General features: G+C 31.1%; 1 protein-coding gene across 2 annotated transcripts; it reads left to right on the forward strand.

Moving 5' to 3' along the window:
- The first annotated feature begins 19055 nt into the window (after positions 1-19055).
- LOC107959926 (glutamine--tRNA ligase, cytoplasmic) lies at positions 19056-25769 on the forward strand. 2 transcript variants are annotated; one of them, XM_016896099.2, is made up of 23 exons: positions 19056-19491; positions 19583-19633; positions 19735-19806; positions 19885-19984; positions 20154-20249; positions 20695-20756; positions 20840-20947; positions 21038-21127; positions 21807-21959; positions 22049-22104; positions 22281-22371; positions 22452-22538; positions 22673-22870; positions 22959-23057; positions 23499-23630; positions 23728-23864; positions 23999-24098; positions 24176-24271; positions 24465-24565; positions 24676-24781; positions 24932-25021; positions 25114-25243; positions 25407-25769. In XM_016896099.2, the coding sequence occupies exons 1-23, from the start codon at positions 19360-19362 to the stop codon at positions 25499-25501; spliced, it is 2382 nt and encodes a 793-aa protein (XP_016751588.1). In that variant the 5' UTR covers positions 19056-19359; the 3' UTR covers positions 25502-25769. The 2 variants fall into 2 exon arrangements, with proteins under 2 accessions (XP_016751588.1, XP_040968399.1); XM_041112465.1 differs by lacking the exons at positions 19056-19491; positions 19583-19633; positions 19735-19806; ... (6 more) ...; positions 22049-22104; positions 22281-22371 and having other exon boundaries at positions 22673-22874.
- The last annotated feature ends 558 nt before the right edge of the window (positions 25770-26327 follow it).

The following is a 26327-nucleotide window of genomic DNA, read 5'->3' on the forward strand; positions in this document are numbered from 1 at the left end:
AAATTAAAGAAGGCTTGACTGTTTACTACGCATTCACATGCCACTACAAGCATGGTATTATGAGGTGGATATCAGCAAATGTGGTTGCATGAAGGTTAGTGATCTTGTCAAATTTATTGTTTTACTCTTATTGCATAAATTAGATTTCAATTTTTATGTGTTTATTGAATGCATTATGCAAAATATATGGGTGTATCATGTATCAATTACTTGAAAAAGGAAAAATCATATGCTAGTTCATTATATGCATGACTTTTTAAGATACATAATTATGATTGTTATAAATTATATATATATTATATATCATGCAAGAAAAAAAGAAAGAAATAAAAAAGACGGATGGAATGAAAATGCACAATTGGGAAAAGTTCTATTAATGGATTGAAGCAATACTTTTGTTTTGAATGGTGATGACATTATTCAAACATTAGTTGAATAAACTTCTATGCAATGGAAGCATTATGACCATTTGAGAAAACTTTCCTAAGCCAAAAGTTATGTTATTGAATCTAACAATTACTTTTAAAAAGTTGGGTTGAAATGATTTCTTAAAACCAAAAAGTGCAACTTAAAAAGAAATATTTTTAAAGAGTCACTTATGCACCTCTAATTGTATTATAAATAAACAATAAGTTTGGGCAATTGAAATTTAATTCACTCCATTCAATTTGTGATTGAAATTTTTAGTACAAAAGTATTCTTTCTTTTTTAGGATATATATTTAGTTTGAGATATGATATTATTTATTTATTTAAATCATGATATTAGTAACTAGCATTTGGATGATACTGATGAGACATCATTTTCATTATTAAAAATGAAAGTTTATAGATGATCATATAGTATAAATAATTGTGGTTGTTTTTGTTAAATAACCATAAGCTAAATGGGTTTTATATATGATTGCACATTTTTTATTCTATATTATAAAGTTTGGACTAGAAATGGTTCTGACTAGAAATGAAATAAGTTATATGCATATGCATGGTTAATTTTTCTAGTCAATATAGAATAGTGGAAAACATTGACTTATATAATAAGATCACTATTCTGATATGAAATCTTCTAGTGAGAATATATAATGCGATAATCATATATTTGAAATTGAGATCATACTGTGCATATTTAAGATAGTGCATGTGGTTTTTTATATATGACTTGATATGATCTATAATCTCATGGTTTTATAAAATTTTGAGATGTAAATTTTAAAATTTACTTTGGAAGCCATGAATCAAAGATCTCGTAAGTAAGAAAATAACAATATGAATGTTATTTGACCCATTTAGGTGATGGACATGGCTTTGATCATAGTCAAAAAGTATTTGATAATGTCCATGGCGATGAATGAATAAATTTGTGCTTTTAAAGTCACTTGATTGGACAATTGATGATCCTTTAATTTGACTATATATGTGACACCATTGTATATATATGGTGTGTAATGACTCGATTTCTAGTGGTGTCGAAAATGACGATATCAAAATCTCATTTCCATAAAACGAGTTCATAAATATGAATATCTAATATTTATGAGGTTAATATAGAGTGTATTAAAGTTTAGTCCAATAATTTTGTTGAATTGCTAGTTTATTAATGTACATGGACTAAATTGTAAAAGTTTATTATTATAGATTTTTAATTGATCAAAGGACCAATTGAGTAATAAAACCAGTTTTAAATGGCTAAGCAGTGGTGGAGGATTAAGAATTCCATTAACTTTTCTTAATCAAGCTTAGAATCTAAGTAAATATGCTTTAATTAATTAATCAGGCTTAATTAAAAATAAAACAAATTACATAAGGAAGTCATAAGTGGATTGTTGTCATCATTTACCTTTCTTCTTTCGTCCAAACTAAAGAAAAAAAAAAGAGAAAAGAAATAGGGTTTGACCTTCAAAGCTTTCGGTTATTAAATTCTAAGGTAATTCAAGTCATTTTCTTGTAATTTTTATGTTTTTGAGGGCATGGGAGCTTGATTTAGGTAGATCATGTGTCAATTTGTAAATATGTTAAAGTCTTAGGAAGTTACCGCTTTTTATTTCTTGAATTTTTAGATGTTAAATTGATAGGTTTTAAGCTTAATTGTGAAAAATGACTAAATTGTAAAGGTAATTAATAGTTTTGTACATTAGGGAAAAACTGAATAAAATGTAAAATTAAAGGTAGAAATGAGAAATATAAGGTCCTTAATGAATAATAGTGAAAACATATTTAAATTTAGAGCTTTAAATTGAAAGCTAGGTTAGTCCTAGTTTTAAGGACTATTTAAATAAATTGTAAAATATGTGTGGCTTTGTAATTGATTGTGATTTGAGTTGGAATTTAATATTATGTAAATTGATTGTGATTTGAGTTGGAATTTAATATTATGTAATTTTGGATTATTATTCGTAGCTAAAGAAGATGTGGGAATGTCGAAAGGGAGAGGAAAGTCGAGAATAGACGATGAGTAACTCTAGTGTTCGATTTGTATTTCTATAATTTGAATTACTTGAACTGCTGCATATTTGTATCATTTTGCATGGATTGAGGTAAGTTAAATATGATTGATCGAATTGTATTGGTATGAATTTGATTGATTATCGAGATAAAGGACTAAATCGAATACATTTGAAAATAGTATGACTTGATGAAAATGTAAAATTGGCTTTGAATTATGATGACTCATATTATTATGCTATATGTATATATTGGTGAATTGCTTGATGAATTGCAAATATAAAATGCAAAATTGAACTATACTGAGAATTGGATAATTGGTTACCTTATTAACTATTCGGGAAAAGTTGGATATAGTTGACATGCCATAGGATGATCCGATGAAGCACTGGGTGTCGATGAGTGTTGGGCACAATCTATTTACTTTAGATTACCCGATAAGGCACAGGGTGCCAAATTTGGTGTGTCGATTGAATTCATGTATCCGTTTGAGTCCGAGTCAAGTTAATGAGGACATAAAATGTAAAGTTGATAACAGTATATCAATTGAATTGATATTGAAATTTATGCTTAAAAGAAGAGTTATAATATATGAATTTTGATAGTATACGAAAGATCATGAGAACCAAATATACAAGTCTAAAGGACTGATATGAAAATGTGACAAATTAATCGATTCGATTCGAAAATTTGTATGAAAATGTGATACATTCTTAAATTAGTTAACTGATTATGTATAGGTTGAATTATATGGCATAAGCGGTACACTTATCATGATACTTTGTTTTTAATATGAATGGCATATTAGTTGAATGTTATAATTGATTTAACTTGCATTTTGCTTCTTAAATTATAGAAATACCACTGAGCTTTATTGCTCAGCGTATGGTTTGTTTTCTCCATTTGTAGGTACAGTAGATTCTTAGTAGTTCGAGCAGAGTTCCAGCATACAGTAATCGATTCCCGGCTCAACAAATTTCGTATACATTTTGTTGTAAACAGGTTGGCATGTACCTAGCTGAGTCACCTTGGTATATTACTATACTTATATGATTTTGTGAATAGAATTTGACAATGAAATTGATCTTTTGGATGTATAGTATGTATATTAGTCAAATGAATTGGTATGAGATGTGAATGTTAAGATATAAAAGATATGCATGAATAGATATATAAGTATATAGAAGTAAGCATATAAGACATAGGTGAATTATGTGGGGTAATTTTGTTTACATGTATGATGGCATTGGTAAATGGTTGTAGTATGTGAAATAACATTGATATGATGCAAATACTAAATAGTTATGTTGCTTTGGTTGCTAGAATTTAGTTTGGAAAATTGTAGGCTTTAACTAAAAAGAAAAGTGTAAAAATAGTATGTAACATCTCGACGTCAAAAGTCTGTCTCCGTGACAAGAAATGACTTGTAATGCCACGGTGACAAGAGGAACCCGGTCGTCTTGACGAGGCAAACATAGTAAGTAGTGTCACGACATCGAGTGGTCTAACTTTGTGATGTGACAAAAAATTTGGCGATGTCACAACGTGGAAATGTTGATGTCATGACGTTAACTCAGCATTTTTAAACCTTTACAATTTGATCCTTTTTTGACCTCGAGTTAATATTTTAGCTTTTGTAAGATTGTATAAGACCTAAATATGTTTGTATATTGAATTGAATGCATGTTTCAACTGAATTTAATCATTTAGTGATATAAATTGACTGTGACCAATTGTATTTGCTTCGGCAACGAATGTGGCACCTTTTAGCTTAGACCCGACGATCGGGTCGAGTATGGGGTGTTACATGGTGTGTTAAGAAAAATAATGTTATTTGAATATGAATGCCAAAAAAAAATTATATTCATGTATTGACTTTGAAAGAAAGCTATAACAAATAGCAAATATGTTGTCTAGTTTCACTAAGAGATTTGAAGCCTCTTTACAACAACATACTTGGTGAAAAAGAAATGATGTATGGTTTCATATATTTGGTGATCGTGAAAATAATTTCTTTGAAGAAATAAATAAAATAGCCAAATATGAAATTATCATGATAAGAAAAGATAATGTGATCATTCTAATTTGATGATAATAGAAAGGATATCCTCGATAGCATTCTGTTGCAAAAAAATGGGTAATTAAACATAGTGGGGATGTTGGACTTGTGAATTTTTAAGACAAAAATAAATATAAAGTTTCACCATATGGTATAGATAATTAACATAGCTATGTTGAAATTTTGGAAACTTAGGGATGATGTACAAACCTATAATATTTAAGTCACCCATGATGGAAACTTAAACTCAACGCTTAGTATAATGTCAAACCTTGAGTTTAGTGAGACAAAGTACATCATCAATATGTAACTGCTAGCACTGCAAAATAATATATAATATATCATTTCAAGGTAAAAAGTGCTAGGTACCCGTAATGATAATGAAATGATGAGAGTATTATACTCTTAATAGACCCATAACATAAATATGTTAAAGTGTTATAATTACAGTGTGGCCACTTCTAAGAGCTCAAAGGTTTGGCTTTAACAACACTCATAAAAAGAGGTTATAGACACATGGCCATAATATTGTCCCTGGATACTGTGCATTGACTAGTGTTGAAATCATTGTGTGAGATGTGTTCGGTTAATCAAATGGAACAGTTGGTTCAAAGCATCATCTACCATTCAATTTTGATTAAACTTTAATATATTTTTACTAAGTGAAGGTTCAATCATAAGACACCTTCATTTAAACAATTGATTTCCAAGATCATCAAAATCTAGAATATTTTGAAAATGGGGGGAGATTGTTGGAACATTTTCAAAATATATATAGTGTTCTAGTAGTTGCAAATGAAAAGTTCTAAGTAACTAAAAGTTGTCACTTGATTATTAACAAACAATTATAATTATTCAAGTAGACATCTATTGAATAATTTTGTATTGCTAAATATATGACTATCCATTTGAGTAGTTATGTCCCTAAGAAGAGACATAAGACCTCCTATAAATAGGAGTGAAATTTCATTTGTATGATACACCTAAAAACATAGAAACAAAGTTTTTTTCTATTTCTCCAACCATATTTTCTATTTCTAGATCGTTATATAAAGAATTATTGCAAAAATTCATTATAGAAATTGATATCCTTGCTATGTTCCACTTAGTACTTAGTGGATTGTTTCCGTCGTACAAAACATAAACAGTCATTGGGCTTCATTGTATCATTGAGGTTCATTTTCTAGTAATTCTTTCCCACACCATAATATAGGTGGGGGCGAATAGAACCTTAAATAAAGTGGCATTGATACACGTCTTGAAGCCGTCGCTAATTTTTCATAAGTTTCTTTTTATCCCTACACGCCAATATTTTTTTTATTCAAATAAGTTTAAATCATTAGAAAAACTATACAATGTTCTTTTTCTTTATTATTATTTGTCATTTTGATTGTACTTGACATCTTATTTTTATTTGTATTATTGATTTAAATAATGAAAACACCACTAAGCTTTGTTGCTCAGCACACGATTTATTTGTCATTTTGATTGTACTCGACATCTTATTTGTACACATGTGTTGTAGATCTTAAAGTGTCAAAGTGATTGGCGGCATCGAGAATCAAATATGGACCCAACAAGTTTCTACATTTTTGTTATGTTAGTAGTAAATGACATGTACCAAACCTTTGAGTTGTCTTTAGATTTATGTTGCCATTTTGGTACTTAACATTGGAATGTTAACCTTGAATATAATTATAAGTGTTGAAAGTACATACGTGATGCTATAAATAGAATTTAGAATGTAGCATGTATGCCAATTATATGGTAGAGATGTTGAATTTAGTATGAATGTGAATATGCATATAATCATATGTTTTAAAATGTTAAATGAACTAAAGAAGGTAGTTTGAGATTTGAATTAATGCCTAAAATGTACAATATTGAGTTTTTGGTCACTTAAGCCACCTAAGCTTTGTAATTGGCAGGTTTGAGGTGAATAAAGCAAAATTTGGGAAAAATTTCCCAAAAGGTCGCGACACTATCTTATTGGCGTCGCGACATTGAGCTTTTGATTTCATAGTTGACCCTCTCTATTTCCAAAGTTGTGACGTTCCCCTGTTGAAGTCGCCACATCAACATCATGTCTTTAAAGTTGCGATTCACCTTAGTTAAAGCTGCAATGTCATGCTTCTGCGCTCGATGTCATGACATGCCTCCTTCATGGTCCCGACATCACCTTTGTATTTTGAAAATTTTATGTTTTCGTCATTCGTGTATCATCAGTGTTTCAAAGAAGATTTTGTAAGCTTGTTTATAACCCATGTTTGATTAAACAATGCATTTAATTAATTTTGGAACCTAATGGCTAGTATGATTTATTTATTAGATATGTAAATGAAAATCATAGTTGCTTTGACAAAGAATGTGCCATCTCACATTCGGATCCGATGATTAGGTCTGGTGAGAGGTGTTACAATGAAGACCTAATCTTTCATACTACAAACAAAACCTAAGTTCTTAGCTCCTTTACAGTTCCATATTAACACTAGCATTTGATTCAGCAGTTAAGGGTTTGCTAGCATCTTAAGGAATCTTCCTCTCTGTATATCTCTCATTAGACTTGGTTTCAATTCTACTTTTTCTTGCATCGAATCCATCTCTTGTAGCAACAACAAACTTGTATCAAGCCTGAAGTGAAGTACCACTAGATCTAGAACCAGCTTTATACTAAAATTTGGATGCTTCTTGAGTGAATCTCTAGATTCTCACCATTGTAATTTTCAACCAATACTTTGATTATCCATCTTGAGTCTTTTAGGTTCCAAATGACTTGCCTTGGGGTTAGGAATCCTATTGAGATCAACTTGAGATATATAGTAATAGGTTGTGGTAATATTAATGTACAAGGGGGAGCACCAAAGTACAATTTCTTGCTACGTGACTTGAAGTCCCTATTTTTCAGTGGGACGAATGACTAAACTTTCTCTTATCTAGTTTTACCTCATTGCTTGTCTCCTTACTAAAGTCGACCCTAGCATAATCATTGTTGTTGTAAAAGAATTATGGCTCAAAAGATAGCGAGTTTTCTGTTAGGGTGATATTTCCCTTATTTGTGATAGTAACAACCTCCTTTTGAGGTATCCCACACCTCTCTTTGCCAATGCTCAAGCTCATTTTTTGTGAAGAACCTAGTTTGGGAGGGGGAACGATTAATAATCATTGTTACTTTTGTTATATTCTCTTTGGTTCATAGGCTTTGTAGTGTCGAAACCATTTTTTATTTTAGAAAAAAACGAGGATCGACTTTTAAAACAAAGTGTGGAGTCACCACCAATCCTTTTGTTTAGGTGTGATTGGATCACCTAATAAAACATTTTATTCCATTTAAATCAATCTTGGCCTACGTATATTTTAAAAAACGGGTTCGGGAGCCGGTTACGTAGGAGGAAGGATTAGCACCCTCACTACGCCCAAAAATTGGTACCAAATTGATTAAGTACTGTCCTTATGTCTAAGATTTAAAAAAGTTCTTGAAATATGGTTTCTTTTAAAACATCTGAGTGGTTCAAATTGGTCATCATTGTTTCAAAGGAATATAGCATCACATCCAGCACGATAGGACACGATCCTTTATACCTTTGAAAACACGATTAATTTTTGAATTCCAAAAGCTCATACGTTGAAAATTACAAAAGGATGTTCAATTATTTAGTCCAACGGGAAATCGAAACCCAGCACAGTAGGTCATACGTTGACAATTACAAAAGGATGTTCAATTATTTAGTCCAACGGGAAATCGAAACCCAGCACAGTAGGGCACGATTTCCCGAATTTCTAAATATTGAATATTGCCTTATTTTAGAATTTTTTTTAAATAAACAATTGTAAACCAGCTCAAAACACATTTATTTGACTTGAAATAAAATGGAATAGTTAATTTTAAAAAGTTGAAAATCACAAAGCAACATTTGTAAACAACAAGAGAAATAATAAACATGAGATAATACGTACAACTAAAGTACAAAACTTGGTGTATGAAGATAATATAACTTTATTTAACCAACTAACAAAACCAACAATTACATAAAACAAATCCAAGAAAAATATAACCAAATTTTCAAACATGAACGAAGAACAATTGTTATGATAATACAAAAAAAAACGAATAAATAACATGCAACTATAATATATGGAATGATATAAAACAATCAATACCAAATGTACAAAACAAAATTGAAATTAGAAGTCAATATGATACAAAACAATTTTAAGAAAGTGATGAATTGATGAACAAATAGCATATGATAGAATTTGAAATATTTTACATAAGGACTAGGGATATGTATATAAGTGAATAATGCACACAAAAATTTGAAATAAATCATCAAATAAAAAAATATAGAATAAATAATATATAAAATTTAACATATAAATGAATTTTAAAATAAGTATTATAAGAAGAACTTTGAAAAGAATGCTATACAAAATAATTTAAACCCAAAATTTATCAATAAGATATAATATAAATTATATTCATAAAAATAGTAATGATGTCAATATAAAATTTTAAACCAATGATGTACATGTTAGAAAGTTTTAAGATAAATATAACCGTATAAAAATATATAGAAGAATGTATATGAACTACTATTTATATAATAAAGAATTAATGATCATATAAGATAATTCGAAACAAGATTGATTTATCCACAATAATTAATATACATGAAATAAAAATCCTAGTACAAACAATGCATATATAATAGGATAATAATATAGGAAAATATTTGAAACAAACAAAATATGTAATACCAAAATTGGATTTAAAAGAAACAAATAATATATATATAAGTAAAATTTTAAAGAAAAATTATATGAACATGTTCAAAAGAGGATTCAAATAAGTAATTTGACATAAAATATGTATATGTATATATAAATATCAATGTATGAGAATGAATATTATATAAATCTTTTAAACATAAAATTACATAGAGAAAATTTTAAAATGATAATTTATATAGTAAAACAATTCAACAATATATAAAAGAAAATTAAAAAAAAACTAAAACAAAATGGAATAAAAAATAGTTCAAAATAATATGTTAAAATAATAGGTTTTTTAAAAAAAAATTACATAAATAACTAAATAAATAAATCCAAAAGAATATAACACATAAAATAAATTTAATTGAAATAAAAACAAATTTGGAAGGATAATTTATAAATAGAAAAATCATTAAAACTGAGCTGAGGATTGAAATAGTATGCGCACAAATGATTCAGGATCAAAACGGAAAATACAACAAATCTCAAAACGCTGTGTTTAGGCGCAAATTAAATTGCAATAACGCGCAAATCTCAAGGACAAATTAAAAAAACAAAGAAGAAACAAATAATGCCTAATTGAATAACCATGCGAAAGGGAAGGATCAATTGCGCAAATGTTCCCTTTAAGCAGAAAGCGCGGATCCTCCTAGGTAACCGGATCGGGTCGGATCGGGCATAGTCAACACGGTATCGTTTTGGAGCCATTGAGAATGGCTCAAAACGCCTTTTTTACTCCTTTATAAAGGCTAAAAACAAGCCAAATTCGGCTAAACCAAACCCCAGCATCTCCTTTTTGATTTCCCCTTAACAGAATCCCAATCTCCTTTCCTAAGCACCGATCTGCCCCTATCAACAGTGACCAACAGATTCGGGCTTCAAGGGACGACAATCTCGACCGCGAGATTCTTTCTACGCTCCGATTTCAACGAAAAAGATGAAATCTCTTAGCACATTTGCAAGGTAATTCTCTTGTTTTCTCTTTGTTTTCAAATGCATATAAACTCTAATGAAAGACTAATGGAATCGAAAGAGAAAAGAAAAATTAAAAATATTTGAATCCAAAATCACCTTTTCAATTTTGATTGCTTTTTTCAATATCCGTATCTTCGACCCTCTACAAATTACATTCGGTCTTTATTTATAGTCGAATAAAGAAAAATAAGAAAAAACAGAAAATAAAAGAAATTCCCTAGATCTTTCTATTATTTTTCGCTGCCCATTTGCTGTAGATTTGCTTTGTTGTTGCACCCTTCTTGCTGTGGCTTGTGGTTTGTTAATTTGTTATAGGTACAGAAGGAGCCAGTTGGAGGTGGTGACGTACGTGGGATGTACGGAGGAAAAGGTCTGCTCGTGGTGAGGCTGTTTGTAGGAGCTGCAGTACAGGCTTCCAGAAGCTTCAACCTACTTGGACCCTACGAGCTTACGCCGGAGTCCAGCTGCTGGGGCTTGGAGGCTATTGCGGGGTGAGGAAACTTCAGAAACCCTTAAGGTTTCTGAAAGAATTTAGACATCGGGCCCTTTTGGGTTAATTTTTATTTGGGCCAAAGGTTTAGATTTGGGCTATTATTTTTGGGCTTTTGTACTTAGGCTAATCAGGCCTTGCTTATTCAGGTCTGACCCTGCATTGATCTGGACCTATTTAGGTTTTGGGGTTTATTGGGCTATAAATGTAAATAGACTGGGACTATTAAAACAATTGGTTTTATTTATTTTGTTTTTTTTTTTTTTTGGTTTTTGTATAGGCCCGGGCGAAATGGGCCTATTTCATGGAGCATTCAAAGATGATTTAGGATTCACAGAAAGAGATATATTGCAACACCTGGTTTTCAATTAACCCGAAATTAAGAATGAATAAGGGACTAAATTAGAGATCGCAAGTTGGCCTATATTGAAAGAAACGGGAAAGCTGGAAACTAAATTGGACATGGTTTAGATCTAATTCTGGTTCAGTTAGGATGGAACCTATTAGTTCCTTAATGGGAGACATCATAACTAGCAATGTTCTCATAAGGTTGGTGATAGCGCGAGAAGGGTTATAAATAGTTAGGAGATGGCTCCCAGGTATGATTTTTTCTTTCTGAGTTAGTTTCTTTTTCTCTTCATCATTTTTTTTGATAGCCTGAAAAAGGATTAACCATGGAAGGTTCAGCATGGAGCAAACTTCAAAAGGATGGAAATGGAAAAGTAGGGAAACCAACAAGCGGGTAAGGTTCTTAACCCTTTTATGTGCGTAGAATGAAGTTATAAAACTTTAGAACTATTTTAAAAGTAGTAACGCTTAGCTACCAAGAGAATGGAAGCTCTGGTATTCGAGAAGGCTAAGCTATGGAAACAATAAGGATTCAGGTGAGTTCTAGACATAAAATAAATCGACTTAATTAAAGTATTTCCAAATCGTAGAATTTACTTCTAATTCAAATAAAGTTCAATCGAGCTTTTATTAAGCTAGCGGAGGGACTAATCAGACATATACAATTAGGCTCTAGTAATTACAATTATGTCTAGAAGCATCTTTCCGATAATTTGCAATTACTTAATCATAGAGTCAGTCCACATTGAAAATGTAACACCCCTTACCCGTATTCATCGCCGGAATAGGGTAGGAGGCATTACCGGAGTTTACTGAATTAATTTTTCGTTAATACGAGTTAAATACTATTTATTTACTAAAACATGTCATGGTGTCCTTTAGATGGGCCTCCAAAGCCCAAAACATACTTCGAGACCAAACTAGAATTAAATCGAAACCATAGGGAATTTTTTGCAAAATCCCAAAGTTTTTTTTTTGCTCAATATAACCCCTTTATAAATATCTAACCTTCCCTGCAATTTTTAAAACCGAGACCAATCCAGCCAACCAATTCATTTCAATCAATTTAATACAAATTATACTTCTATTATAATTATACTATTTAACATACTCATCATTCTTTACTTTAATGTATATTCATTAAATAAGTCTTAATATTTATATAATCACCAAGCCTTATACATGCCATATAAATCAAAAAGGAAATTTACAAAAGCTACCGGAGATAATCTGGATAGTGTGATCCTCTGTGTTGATCCGATCCTCCGTATACTTTCACGTCAATCTACAAGAGACTTTGAATACACTCAAATAAGCTTATAAAAGCTTAGTAAGTTCATAGGCATAAAACATAAATCTTACCAAATATTTATAAACTTATACTATATACACAATTATTAAGTTCACCTGTCAATCACAGTCATTGGTGAGTTCCCTATATAAACTCACTACCAATTATCCATTTCCATTAATTCCTTTGGGCCCATTTGTCATATATCATTCTTTAACCAAATTAGGGAATGGTAAAGGAAAATTGAGTACTTCACTTTCACTTTGTCATAGTATAACTATGGTCTTGCATATGATCACTTATCACTTTTTAAAATCATAGTCCTGCCACGGTCTTACACTAATCACATTTATCACTTGTCACTGATCAGATAAGTGTAGCTAAAGCTACCACTTATCACTTATCACTTGTCACTGATCAGATAAGAGTAGCTAAGCTACCACTTATCATTTGTCACTTATCACTGATCAGATAAGTGTAGCTGAGGCTACCACTTATCACTTATCACTTGTCACTGATCAGAAGTACTCAAATCCGACATTCCACTCAATTTGATCATTTATTCGACTTTCAGGTTGTTATTTTATTTTCTATTCATCAATAAATATATTTCATCATACATTATATAATTCATAAATTTAACATATAATCATTAAACTTCAACCATATGAACTTACCTGGGTTGATTTGTAAAATTTGTGAAAATTCAGGGACTAATCAGCTACTTTTTCTTTTCCTCGACTTGCTTCAGGTTCTTGATCTATCATTGTAAAATCATTCATTTATCAATATTGACTTCATCTTCAACCCGCTTATAAGTAATATCATCTATAATTTAATTGTTTACTTATGTATATTCCAATGTTGTCCATCTGTGTTATAGTTACTAAATTATTTTTATCTTTAGCTACAGAACTCCAAATTAGGATCCGCTAATTTTATCTAAAACTAGACTCATATATCTTCTTATCATAAAATTTTTAGAATTTTTGGTTTAGCCAATAAGTACAGTTTATTCTTTAAAGTCACCCCTGTTCTGCTATCTGACAATTCCGACCCTTCTTCACTAAAAATTAATTATCTCTTCGTACAGAATTCGGATGATGTCCATGTTTGTTTCTATTGAAAATAGACTCAATAAGAAATCTGTACATATAAAGAATGACTTCTAATTATTTTTTTACAATTTATTATGAATTTTTAAAGTAAGAATAGAGGATCCAGAAATCACTCTGGCCCTGTTTCACAAGGTTTCAAATATATCATAAAGTATAATTTATATGCCTCTTTTTTTTATCCATATGAAAATAGACTCATTAAGCTTAAATTTCATAACTTGCTCATCATTTAATTCCATTTATACTATTTTTAGTGATTTTTCAAAGTTAGACTACTGCTCCTGTCCAAAACTGTTTTAGTGCAAATGTTGATTTCGATTTTTGCCCCAAATTTCACAGTTCATACAATTCAGTCATTGCTCAATTAATCCCTCAATGAAGCTAATTATTCCCAATTAATGCTTTACCTTAACATTATAAGTTATTTCACAATTATTTAAATTCAGAATTTCCACATAAAACCCTAACTTCAAACTTTTTCACCTTTAGATCCCAAACATTCACTTTCTATTCAATTCTTTCAATAAAATCAGCATATAAACAATTTAAAACTCTAATTCCATGCTAAATCATCATATAATTCCAGCACATATTCATATCAACTTTCAATTTCTTTCATAGAATCAAAAACTAATGAATTCAACAAGTGGACCTAGTTGTAAAAGTCATAAAAACACAAAAATTTCAAGAAATAATCAAGAATTGAACTTACTTGCAGTAAAAATATGAAAAACCAGCTTAAGAAAACCCTTATATGGTGGTTTTTTCTGATGAGAATGCAGAAAAATAATGAGAATTCTAGATAATTCCACTTTAGTCCTAGTTTATTAAGTAAAATTTTGCAATATTCCAATTTTGCCCTTAATTCATCAATTTTCCTGCTGATTTCATGCACCTTGCCGTCCAGCCCAAATAGGCCTGGGGTCTATTTGCCTTTTAAACCCTCTTTCTTTTATCATTTAAGCTATTTAATCATTTCCCATAATTTTACATTTGTTACAATTTAATCCTTTTTATTCAATTAACTATCGAAACTTTAAAATTTCTTGACGAAACTTTAATACTAACTTATTAACACTCCATAAATATTTATAAAAATATTTATGGCTCGTTTTAAAAATTTTCAAATTCTCGATATCTCGTTTCCGATTCTAATTTAATTTTTTTTTCAAGTACACTATTCGCTATTTCAAAAATTTTCCTAACTTCACACTTAACTTATATTCACTAAATTATTAATATTTTCTACTCATTTGTCGGATTTAGTGATCTCGAATCACTATTCTGACACCACTGAAAATTCAGGCTATTACAGAAAACTACTTATTGTATACTCTTTACGAAAGCAATTCATCGAACTACTTTGTCCAATGACATTGTCATGTGTATGTTATCCTCATATGAGATCCTTGATTCCTTTGAATTAAATCCGTTTACTCAATATAATCATATGTTATCTCATTGTAACCATTGTGTCTTCTTAATGATTAATATGACCACTGTCAACAAATGATTGTGATAAATTTCTCGTTCGAAAACGAGTAACCCGTGGTCATGTTTCATATTTATCAATCTACACAATGCCAATGGGAGAATATCGTTAACTCTTTAATTGAGCTATGAATTCCACTGTTGCTAGTAAAGTCATGCCATACACAAGTCATGTACCCAACGTACCAACTATCGGCTTGATCATCTTTAGAGCATAAGCCTCCACTTATTTCAAAGCACATGAGTTACATATGCATGGTCTAATTGAGCTATGAATTCCATTGTTGCTAGTAAAGTCATGCCATACAAAAGTCATGTACCCAATGTACTAACTATCGGCTTGATCATCTTTAGAGCATAAGCCTCCACTTATTTCAAAGCACATGAGTTACATACGCATGGTCAGTGACTAACTCAGGATTTAGGTAAATCACACCATGAATGTAACAAGTGAATTAATTCACAAACGGATTCAGAATTAATTCATCTTGGGTCCGGTCCAATATATCATTCTGCCAATGAATACATCTATATCTTTACCCGTAGAGTCAACTGCTCCGATAACCAAGATTAGGCATCTCCTTAATTAAAATTGTAGACAACATAATATCATTTTTAGTATTTGAATCAAATGCTTTCTTTGTTTTTTTTACGGGATTACAGACTCATTTAGATTATCTATTGAAGTAAGATGTCTTTCTTACAATGTAAACATTCTTACAATGCCACTTATCATCAGTTTGAACTTAAACAATCAATGAGCTAATTTTTGCTTGTTACAATGTCACTATGCATGCAAAATATGAAAGATAGAATTACAAAAGATATAACAGTGAAATGTCAAATTTATTTATTCATCGTTCAAATACATAGAAAACAATTACATGTTTACTACAATATGTGAACATTTCCGAACAATCTTCCACTTTCCCTAGTAAAGTAAATGTGTCATGTTTCACATTCCCATATCTTCAACGTGTTTGTTAAAACCCCTAGTTTTGTTAAAATTCCTAGTTATAAGAATTTTAGTAAATGGATCTGCAATGTTATCTTTAGAAGCTACTTTCACCACATCTACAATTCCTTCAGTTACTGCCTCTCGTATCAAGTGACTTCTCATTTCGTCCTCTTGTAACTTCTTATTTCATTGGTATTAGCTATTGCAACACTGTTATCACAATACAATGTTATAGCTTTTTCTATACCAAGACTTCAAGATCGATTAAGAACTTTCGAAGCCATATTGCTTCTTTAATTGTCTCAGAAGTAGCGACATACTCGGCCTCCATCGTAGAGTCAGTAGTGCAAGTTTGTTTTACACTTCTCTATACTATGGCTCTATGGCCTAGAATAAATACATTTCCTGATGTCGATTTTCTCGAATCTTTACAGGTTTGGAAGTTCGAGTCTCTGTTTTCAATAGGAGTAAGGTTCTCTCTAAAATACACAAGCATATAATCCCTTATTCTTTTAAGATACTTTAATATATGCTTTACAACTTGCCAATGCTTGAGACCATGATTTGCCTGATATCGATTAATCATTCCTATTACAAAACAGATATCTAGACATGTGCAAAGCATCGCATGATAAGGTTTTCAACTATCGACGCATATGAAATCTTACTCATATGCTCTCTTTCTTTTGCTGTCTTAGGACAATCATCTAGAAAAAGATGAAAATCTGATGCAATCAATTGAGTGCCTGGCTTTGCATTTATCATTGCAAAATGTTCCGATTCTTTAAAATTATTTTTTTTTATTATAAAATTAAAGAAGATTATACCTTTAAATATTTGAGAATCCCAAATATTTTAAGTGTTTATTATTAAGAAGGATTTCTTATCTCACCGGAATCTCAAACATCGATTTTTATTCTTGATTCTCACGCAATATGGAAACGGAAGTTTGCCTGAAGTTGCTTGAATTTGAAGCCCACGGAATGAACCACACGGTGTATTGAAATTATTGGCGGCAACCTGCAGCCCTGATCCAGAAAATTGATATTTTAATTCATTCTTTACAAACTTTTTATATACTAAAATATCTTGTTAGTGATTGTTTTTATTGTCATATCACTATACTATATAATTAAACTAATAGAAATATGTTGATTAATACAGGCAGATTCAAGACTGTTTTTATTGACAAATTGACTTTTAAATTATATTTTTTTCAGAAAAATACTTAAATTATAAATTTTGTCATAATTTAATCAAATATAATATTACTTAATAAAATATCGTGTTTTTATCAAAACTTATCATAAAAGACTTTAATCTTTTACTTCAAACAATTAAATAGGAATCAAGATATAATTTAGTGATAAATCAAATGTAAAAAATTAGAAATTAATTTACTAATAGATTCTTTTATCTAAAACATTAAAATATGCAATAAGTCTCTCTACTTTTTAAAATTTAAAATTTAATCTTTGTACTTTTATTACCATGAATTTACTCGCTTTTCTTTTTAGACTTTAAAATTCAATTCTAACTATTAACAAATCTATTTTTTGTTAAATTTATTGGTGTAATATTTTGAAATAAAAAATATACTCATTTGATGGCCATATAATTAAAAAAAACGACACTTTAATTAACCTGAATTTAACAAAAAAATTTAATAGTGTCCATAGTTGAATCTAGATTTTGAAATCTAAAAATAGAGAGACTAGATTTCTAGAAATAAAAGTATAGAGACTAAATTTTAAAATTTAAAAGAGCACATAGACTTATGACATATTATTACATATTAAAATCTAGCCTAAATAATCAAGGCTTATATCTCAAAAAAAGCCCTTAGAAAATGCAAAAATAATTAATTAAGTCTCTATATTAAGTTCCCACTCAATTAAGCTTGTTAATTAAAACAATCAATTAACCCCCTCCATGTTGACCGTCAAAATAAATTAATGTACCAATTAGACGATGACATGTGGTAACTTTTTGTTTAATCTGATATTTTTCTCATAAAAACTAAAAAATTAGAAAAAAATATAAAAATATAAGATCATTAAATATTAAAAATATGAAAATAGATATAATTTTATAAAAATATAAAAAATCTAATAAATTATAAAAAGTTATAAAAATATAAAATTAGTAAAACATATTCAAAATATTTAAAATTTTATAAAAACGTATTAAAATTCTATAAAATGATTAAAATGATTAAAATTGATATAAACTTATGAAAATTATTAAAAAAAGTCATAAAAACTTGAACTACACCAGATCTATTAGTTGGACTGGTTAGATTGAAATCATCAAGGGTATTGATTTAGAAAAAGTTGCTAGACTAGTTGACTTAGGAATCGGATGATTGAACCAATTTTTTTAATATTTTATTTAATTGAACTAGATAGATTAGTTGAACTGGCAGGCTGACGGCCTAATCGATTTGACCATTGGTCCTAATCTGAAAACATTGGTTAGAATATTTCATTCAGACATATGCTAATAATTGTATAATGAAATTTTGGTTTGATAAAAATTTAAAAAAAATAAAAAATCGGTTCAATCACCTGTTTCTCAAGTCAACTGGTCTAATGGCTTTTTTCGGATTGATACCCTTATCGATTTTGAGCTAAGCGGTCCAATTCAAGTTTTTATGATTTTTTTTTGTAATTTTTATAAGTTTATATTAATTTTAATATTTCTTTACAATTATTATTTAAGATTTTTAATATGTTTTTTAAAATCTTTTTGAATAAGTTCAATTAATTTTATAATTTATTAGATTTTTTATATTTTTATAATATTTTTAATAGTTAATTTAAATATTTTTAATATTTAGTTTATATATTTTTAATATTTTTTTATTTTATTATTGTTTAATTTTTTTATAGAAAAATATTAAATTAAATCAGAAACTGTAATATGTGATATCTGATTGGAATGTCAAAAACTATTATCAGAGACGCTGAATTAATTATTTTAATTAACGAAAGTGATTTAATTAGATGTAAATTTAATACATCAACTTAATTAATTTTTTTTTTATTTTGTTAAGAGCTTTTTTTCACGTACAAACTAATAAAACTCAAAATTATTACCGACTACCGGTGGTCTTAAAAAAGAACAAAAATTGAAGTGAAAAATGAATGTATAAATAAATAAAAAAAAGAAGTGAGGAACCCTATTCCATCTCCATATATAAATTTGTCTGTATTTTGAATAAAGCATCGCAGATTTTTCTCAGATTGAGATTCCTTAGAATCTCACCCATCCCTTTAACGCCCTGGCCTAATTTCCGTTTGCTGGTTAGGGTTTATATCACGATTTATCCGTTCCTTTTCTCAGAAAGCCGGCCCACCTCCTTCCTTCACACCTGCATAATCCAAATCCTCAGAAAAAGAACAACAAATCGAAGAAAATGGTGGTCAAAGGCGAAGAATCTGACAGAATCTTAGAGCTCTTCTTAAAGATTGGTTTAGACGAACGAACTGCTCGCAACACCATCGCTAACAACAAGGTCACTGCTAATCTCACTGCCGTCGTTCACGAGGTATGCTTCTGAATCTACTCTCTCTCTCTCTCTTTTTATTTTCTAAAAAAAGTTGAACTATTAATTTTTCATTTCAATCTGTTTTCTTTAGGCTGCTTTGGCTAACGGATGTGACCGTGCAATTGGAAATCTTTTATATACGGTAAGTTGATCCTTTTGTTGGTTGATTTCTCTGTTTTTATTTGTAGTGCTCATAAAAATGAAAAATGGAGATGATCTTTGCTGTATGCATTTATCACATAGGTTGCCACGAAGTACCCTGCGAATGCACTCGTACATCGTCCAAAGTTACTTGAATATGTTGTCTCTTCCAAGGTTTGGAACATAATTTGTGTATTCAGTGGTTTTAATTCACGGGTTATTATTATCACTAAGACAGTTGAGTTTTTGTAGATTAAGACTCCGGCACAGTTAGAAGCTGCATTTTCATTTCTCTCGAATGTTGCATCGGAGGAGTTTAAGAGGAATGAATTTGAAGAAGCATGCGGAGTAGGTATGTCATAAAATCGTTCATCTTATGATTGATAATGCTAGATGCAATTGATATTGTTTACTAATATTTTCCGGTGGTATTTCTCTCAACAGAGCCGTTAGTTTTAGCTTGAGTTTTCTCTAATGCCCTACAGTATAGATATTGGTTACTTCATTGGATGTTTGAACAGGAGTCGAAGTTTCTCTGGAGGAACTTACACAGACTGTCAATGAAATTTTTGAAGAGTATAAGGCTGTAATTTTGGAACGACGTTACCGAACAAATGGTTTGTTTTCTCTCTATCTCCCTCCCTCTCTATATACATATAAACATACTAGAGGAACATATATGTGAGTTTATATATTTATATGTTTTTCAGTCTTCCTCTTCCTATGTTGTTCCTTTTGTTCTTATAAACATGCACAACTGCACACATATATGAGGATCCTAAATTACTAGATAAACAGACACCTAGAGAAACATGCAGGCATTGAATGTGCATGTATAAGGATGTGCAAACTTTATGCACTATGATGGACAGTGTGATTATAGGAGCTTATAACATGAACAGACTGTTATGCCTTCATTTATCTTTTTGAAACCAGCTGTCTAGTTTGTTCTAATCTCTCTGTTGTGGTGTATGCTGTCTGCGATTTTTGCACCTTTCCTATCATGTACATGCATTGTAGTATACTTTTCTAATTCTTTTCATAATTTACCGGCAAATCTAGTTGGTGAATTGTTTGGGAGCATTAGGAAGAAGCATCCTTGGGCGGATCCAAAGATGGCTAAGGTGATTTTCTATACTTTCAACTGCCTGAAGGGCTATTAATTAATATAAAAACTCTCTGATTCTGCTCTCTTCTTCTCTAACAGCAACTTGTAGATGCAAAAATGTATGAGTTACTTGGTGAGAGGACAGCAGCAGATGATGAGAAGCCTTCTAAAAAGAAGGAAAAGAAAGAGAAACCTGCTAAAGTTGAAGTGAGCATCACAGCCTGTTTTTCATATATTACATGGGAGTTTTCTGTGATATAATTTTTCTTGACACCAGTTCGTATTACACTTGTGTAGAAAGCTGTTGTTGATGAGACTCCTGCACAGCCATCTGAAGAAGAACTTAATCCATTTTCAATATTTCCTGCTCCAGAAGACAATATAAAGGTATATAGCTAAATTTGTCTTGCAGAGTTTCTCTTCTTCCCTTGCCTTCTATTAATCAAAGATTCAGGAACAACATTATTTACCTCAGTACCATTGTTGCTACAATCTATATTTGTTGTCTGTAGTTCTGGCTGTATATAATTGCACTACTTGTGTTTATTGGTCCGGCAATGATTAACAAAACTGGAAAATTGCAAAAATAAAGGGTAAAGATGTCGTAAGATAGCAACTAGGTTAGAGTTAAGGCCATTTTCTGATAAGAATTCTAATGGAAATAGAGAAAAGAAATGTATTCCTCAACTTGGCACCTAGAGTTCCTTGGGAAGAGTTTTATTACTCCAAAGAAATCTAATTCGAGTCACATCTAAGTTGGAATTGTAGAAAACCCCAATCCTCAAACCGGGGTTCCTTAGGAGTCTTGGCATAAGGTTGATTGCATAAGGCAATTGCAAGAGAACTAATGCTTTAATTTTCTTATAATAATTCGATGTTTTCCAACAGAAAGAGTATTTATTTATTTAGACTCCCTAATTCTAAAAGAAATAGAACTGGAAAATTGAAGAAAACAAAGGGAAAAGAAGATGAGAACTGAAGCAATATTTTACATGGCCTATATTTTCCTTTTAATTGGAAAATCAGTGGACTGCTCCATAAATTGTAACTTTCTTGTGGATATTAGGTGCACACAGAAGTATCTTTTAGCAATGGTTCTGTGCTAAGATGTTACAATACGAGGGAAAGGCTTGACAATCACTTGAAGGTCACCGTGGGAAGAGTTTTTACTCGTTTCCCTCCCGAACCAAATGGGTATCTACACATTGGACATGCAAAAGTAAGTTCTATTTAGAATTCATTCAGAAGGGTACAGACATTCTATTGATAATTTACAATGATTATTCTAATGATATAACTATTTCTCAGGCGATGTTTGTTGACTTTGGCCTTGCGAAAGAGAGGGGTGGATGTTGCTACCTCAGGTGAGAATTGCTCTTTGTGCTATCATCCAAAGTTTTTTTAACTTATTTTTTCTTTGTTAATACATCTTGATAATCAATGGAGCTCTGTATTTTATTCTAATGTGTTCTGGCAACTCAAACGGATTAATGATATGTCTAGCTGCATACTTTTCTAATCTTATCTTGGTTACTTTTAGATATGATGATACAAATCCTGAAGCTGAAAAGAAAGAATACATTAATCACATTGAAGAAATTGTCCAGTGGATGGGCTGGGAACCATTCAAGGTATAACATTTCTCAACAGTATAAGCTGAGTGTTCTAGTAAAAGATTTGGTTGACGATGTTTGCATTGGATTTTTTGCAGATAACTTACACTAGTGACTATTTCCAAGAATTGTATGAATTAGCAGTGGAGCTGATACGAAGGGGTCATGCATATGTTGATCACCAGGTTCTTATACATGATATTATCCATAACATGGAACAACAAATGCATGCTACTTTCTTGTTTTTACTTTGACATTTAATTGTTGCTTTCATGCAATGCCCGATTGACCTAACCAGCACTAGTTCTATTGGTGTTAGACCCCTGAAGAGATAAAGGAGTATAGGGAAAAGAAGATGAACAGCCCTTGGAGAGATAGACCAATTGCTGAGTCATTAAAACTCTTTGATGACATGAAGAGAGGTCTGATAGAAGAGGGCAAAGCAACACTTAGGATGAAGCAAGATATGCAGAGTGATAACTTCAATATGTATGACCTCATTGCTTATCGTATCAAGGCAAGTATGTATCTTATTGATGTTCAGTTAATGATGAGTCTGTTTCCATCTGCCATTGTTTTTTGACATCCTCTTTCTCTATTTCCAGTTTACTCCTCACCCTCATGCTGGGGATCAGTGGTGCATTTATCCGAGCTATGATTATGCTCATTGCATTGTGGACTCTCTTGAAAATATCACACATTCAGTATGTTTTCTTTAACTATTCTATTTAATTTTGCAACTTTCAAGGACAACATTGGGTAATTTGCCTTTTAGTTTAAACCAGTGCATCTACTGAAATCATGAATATGCTAGATGTATGTGATATGTGTGATACAGGATTTCTTTGTCTAATTCTTTTTGTTTAAGGTTGTACTGTTTTGGACCTAAATTTCTTGCTTCATGGATAGATTTTTGCTTTGTGGACCTAATTTCTCAAATAGAAGATATATATATTTTCTTTTATTGAACTAACTGAACAAAAATTAAAATTTCAAAAGTAGCTTCTAGGGCATGGGAGATCTATGCTTTCTTGCTGCCTTTGCTGACAAATAGATTGAGTTCTTTATACTGTGTCCTGTTAGTTATTTAAAGTGCCAATTCATTCTTAAAGATATTTAAAGTGCTGTTTTATTCTTTTGTGTAGCTGTGTACACTTGAATTTGAGACGAGGCGTGCTTCTTACTATTGGCTGCTACATGTATTGGACCTTTACCAGCCATATGTGTGGGAATACTCACGACTGAATGTTACAAACACTGTGATGTCTAAACGGAAGGTGAAAAAAATAATATTTTTGCATCAAAAGTTCCTGTTTGTGTCACGGAGTTGATCGAGTTATATGTCTAATATTCATCTACTATGATGTGATTTAGTTAAACTACATCGTGACAAACAAATATGTTGATGGTTGGGATGATCCCCGTCTCATGACATTAGCTGGTTTACGACGTAGGGGTGTGACTTCAACTGCAATAAATTCTTTTGTTCGAGGAATTGGAATCACTAGAAGGTTGAATATACACACATTCTCATCTCATGAACTTTGATGTGTAGTTATGTTATAGTACACTATAAGTACATGCAACAAAGACGAATGTGGCTTTTCATTTGCTGAGCCTTATGTTTTAACAACTTGTGCCGCAGTGATTGTAGCATGATTCGTTTGGATCGCCTTGAGTATCACATAAGAGAAGAATTAAACAAGACAGCACCTCGTGTATTGGTTGTGCTGCATCCTCTTAAGGTCATCATCTAGTCTGGATTCATTCTTCAAAAACCATATTTTCTACTGTCTGCCTCATCTCTCTCTCCTTTTTCCAGGTTGTCATAACCAACCTCGAATCTGGTTCTGTTTTGGATCTTGATGCAAAGAAATGGCCTGATGCTCGAACAGATGACACATCTGCCTTTTACAAGGTGGGGATAAATAAAAATGACATGTTTTTGGATTGTTTTAAATTTGAATTATCTGTATGGAGTATTGTCCGATCATGTATCTCAATTCAATTACAAAAACAGATATCAACTTCAAATAGCAATATTCTCCAATTTTTTTTTTTTTTGTTATTCTAGTCTGTGATCATAACCACTTGTTCTACTCTAATTTTAGGTGCCCTTTTCAAATGTTGTATATATTGAGCGCTCAGATTTCCGGATGAAAGATTCTAAAGATTACTATGGATTGGCTCCTGGCAAGTCAGCACTGCTAAGGTATGCATGTGTACAGAATCCCCCTCCACACCCCAACCACTTGCACATCGACGCATGTTAACTTCGTGTAGTAAATTTTAGTTAATGGTTTGCATGATTCTATTTTGCAGATATGCATTCCCAATAAAGTGTACAGATGTAATATTGGCAGATGATAAAGAAACTGTGCTTGAGATTCGAGCTGAATACGATCCTTCCAAAAAAAGCAAGCCGAAGGTTCTTATTTGTTTATTTCTTGAAGTAGTTCTGGAGTCTTCTGATAACTACTAGTTGTTTGAATCATATTCTTTAAGGTTCGTGCAATGCAATATATACTTTTTTCTACTCCGTATTTAGTCCCATGTCCTTTTCAAAACTTTTGCACAGGGGGTTCTCCACTGGGTTGCTGAACCGTCCCCGGGTTCTGATCCATTGAAGATTGAAGTCCGATTGTTTGACAAACTCTTTAATTCTGAGGTTGGCAGTTATTATTTCTTAGTGATTTGGAATTGTTTCTTGCTTTCTGCCAGTTGTATTATGAAATCTTACGACTTGAATTATTTCATCAGAATCCTGCTGAACTTGATAATTGGCTCACTGATCTCAGCCCGAATTCCAAAGTGGTGGTACCTAATGCATATGCAGTGCCATCACTTGGTAAGGCTGCTGTAGGGGATACATTTCAGTTCGAAAGGCTAGGTAGGTTGAACAATACCATCAATATAGTATCTGAGAATAGATTATGATGATTATGATACGAGTTATTGGTTCTTATACCGTCAATATGGTATTGAGTTATAAATCTTCCCTCTGTTGTGCTTGGTCTTCATTGTAGTATACTTATTTTGATTTGTAATTTCAGGCTATTTCACAGTTGATAAGGACTCGACTGCCGAGAAGCTTGTCTTTAATCGTACGGTTACCCTTAAGGATACTTACAGTAAGGGTGGGAAATAGGTAGTGGCCCCTTGAACCACGCACATCAAGAATGCAGTTATGAACACACACTCGTTATACAGTTTGCTGTTTTAATGAATTCGACATGGTTTTGATAGGTTTATTAGTCGTCTTCTTTAAATAGAATTCTACGATATGTGAAATTTATTTTATTTTGATAGACTGTATTGGGAAGTTGAATTTTAAATGAACTAGACAAATGCATTGAAACAACTCTTGTTGAAATTTAATTTTTTCAATGCAGAGAAGTCTCCGTTGACTGTGTTTATTTCAACATTTGATTGAAAGATAGAATGATGTATTTTCTTAATGTTAAGGATTAAAATAAAAATATAAAAAACTCATTATTTTATAAATTGAGTGCGCTTATTAAAATATTACTAATATAATAGTGTTAAGAAGGAAAGCTTAATTGCATGTGGCATCTATTTAAAGATTCTTTTTGGTGGGATTCTTTAAATTAAGGGTTGAAATTAAAAGGAAGAAGAAATGATCATTGATGATGTACGTTGGAGTTTTATGGATAATTATGTTATTTTTGTTCTACCAATTCAACCGGTTCCATCTACAAGCAAGGGATTTTTCAGCCAAGCTTTAAACGAAAGTAATACCATTCTCTCTCTATTGCAGTAGACTAACTGAAGCTGTTGAACCCATTGAGAACGAGAACAAAATTACGAACTTTAGGTGTGGCCATTTGGTAATCTTTGAAGACAGATTAATCTAGATTTTGGTTTAAAGTACTGGGGAAAAGTTTAAAATTGTTGTCAAGTAACTTAATCAGTAAGTACGGTGATTTCTGAAACTCTGTATGATTAAATCTGAA

The sequence above is a fragment of the Gossypium hirsutum genome, chromosome A05 (assembly GCF_007990345.1).
Source record: "Gossypium hirsutum isolate 1008001.06 chromosome A05, Gossypium_hirsutum_v2.1, whole genome shotgun sequence".
NCBI lineage: Eukaryota > Viridiplantae > Streptophyta > Magnoliopsida > Malvales > Malvaceae > Gossypium > Gossypium hirsutum.

Bases quoted from the DNA above. Each gene is read 5' to 3' on its own strand.
- LOC107959926 (XM_016896099.2), top strand. From the start codon at position 19,360: ATGGTGGTCAAAGGCGAAGAATCTGACAGAATCTTAGAGCTCTTCTTA. The intron at 19,492-19,582 runs GTATGCTTCTGA...TGTTTTCTTTAG, and splicing joins TCACTGCCGTCGTTCACGAG to GCTGCTTTGGCTAACGGATG. The intron at 23,631-23,727 runs GTGAAAAAAATA...GATGTGATTTAG, and splicing joins CTGTGATGTCTAAACGGAAG to TTAAACTACATCGTGACAAA.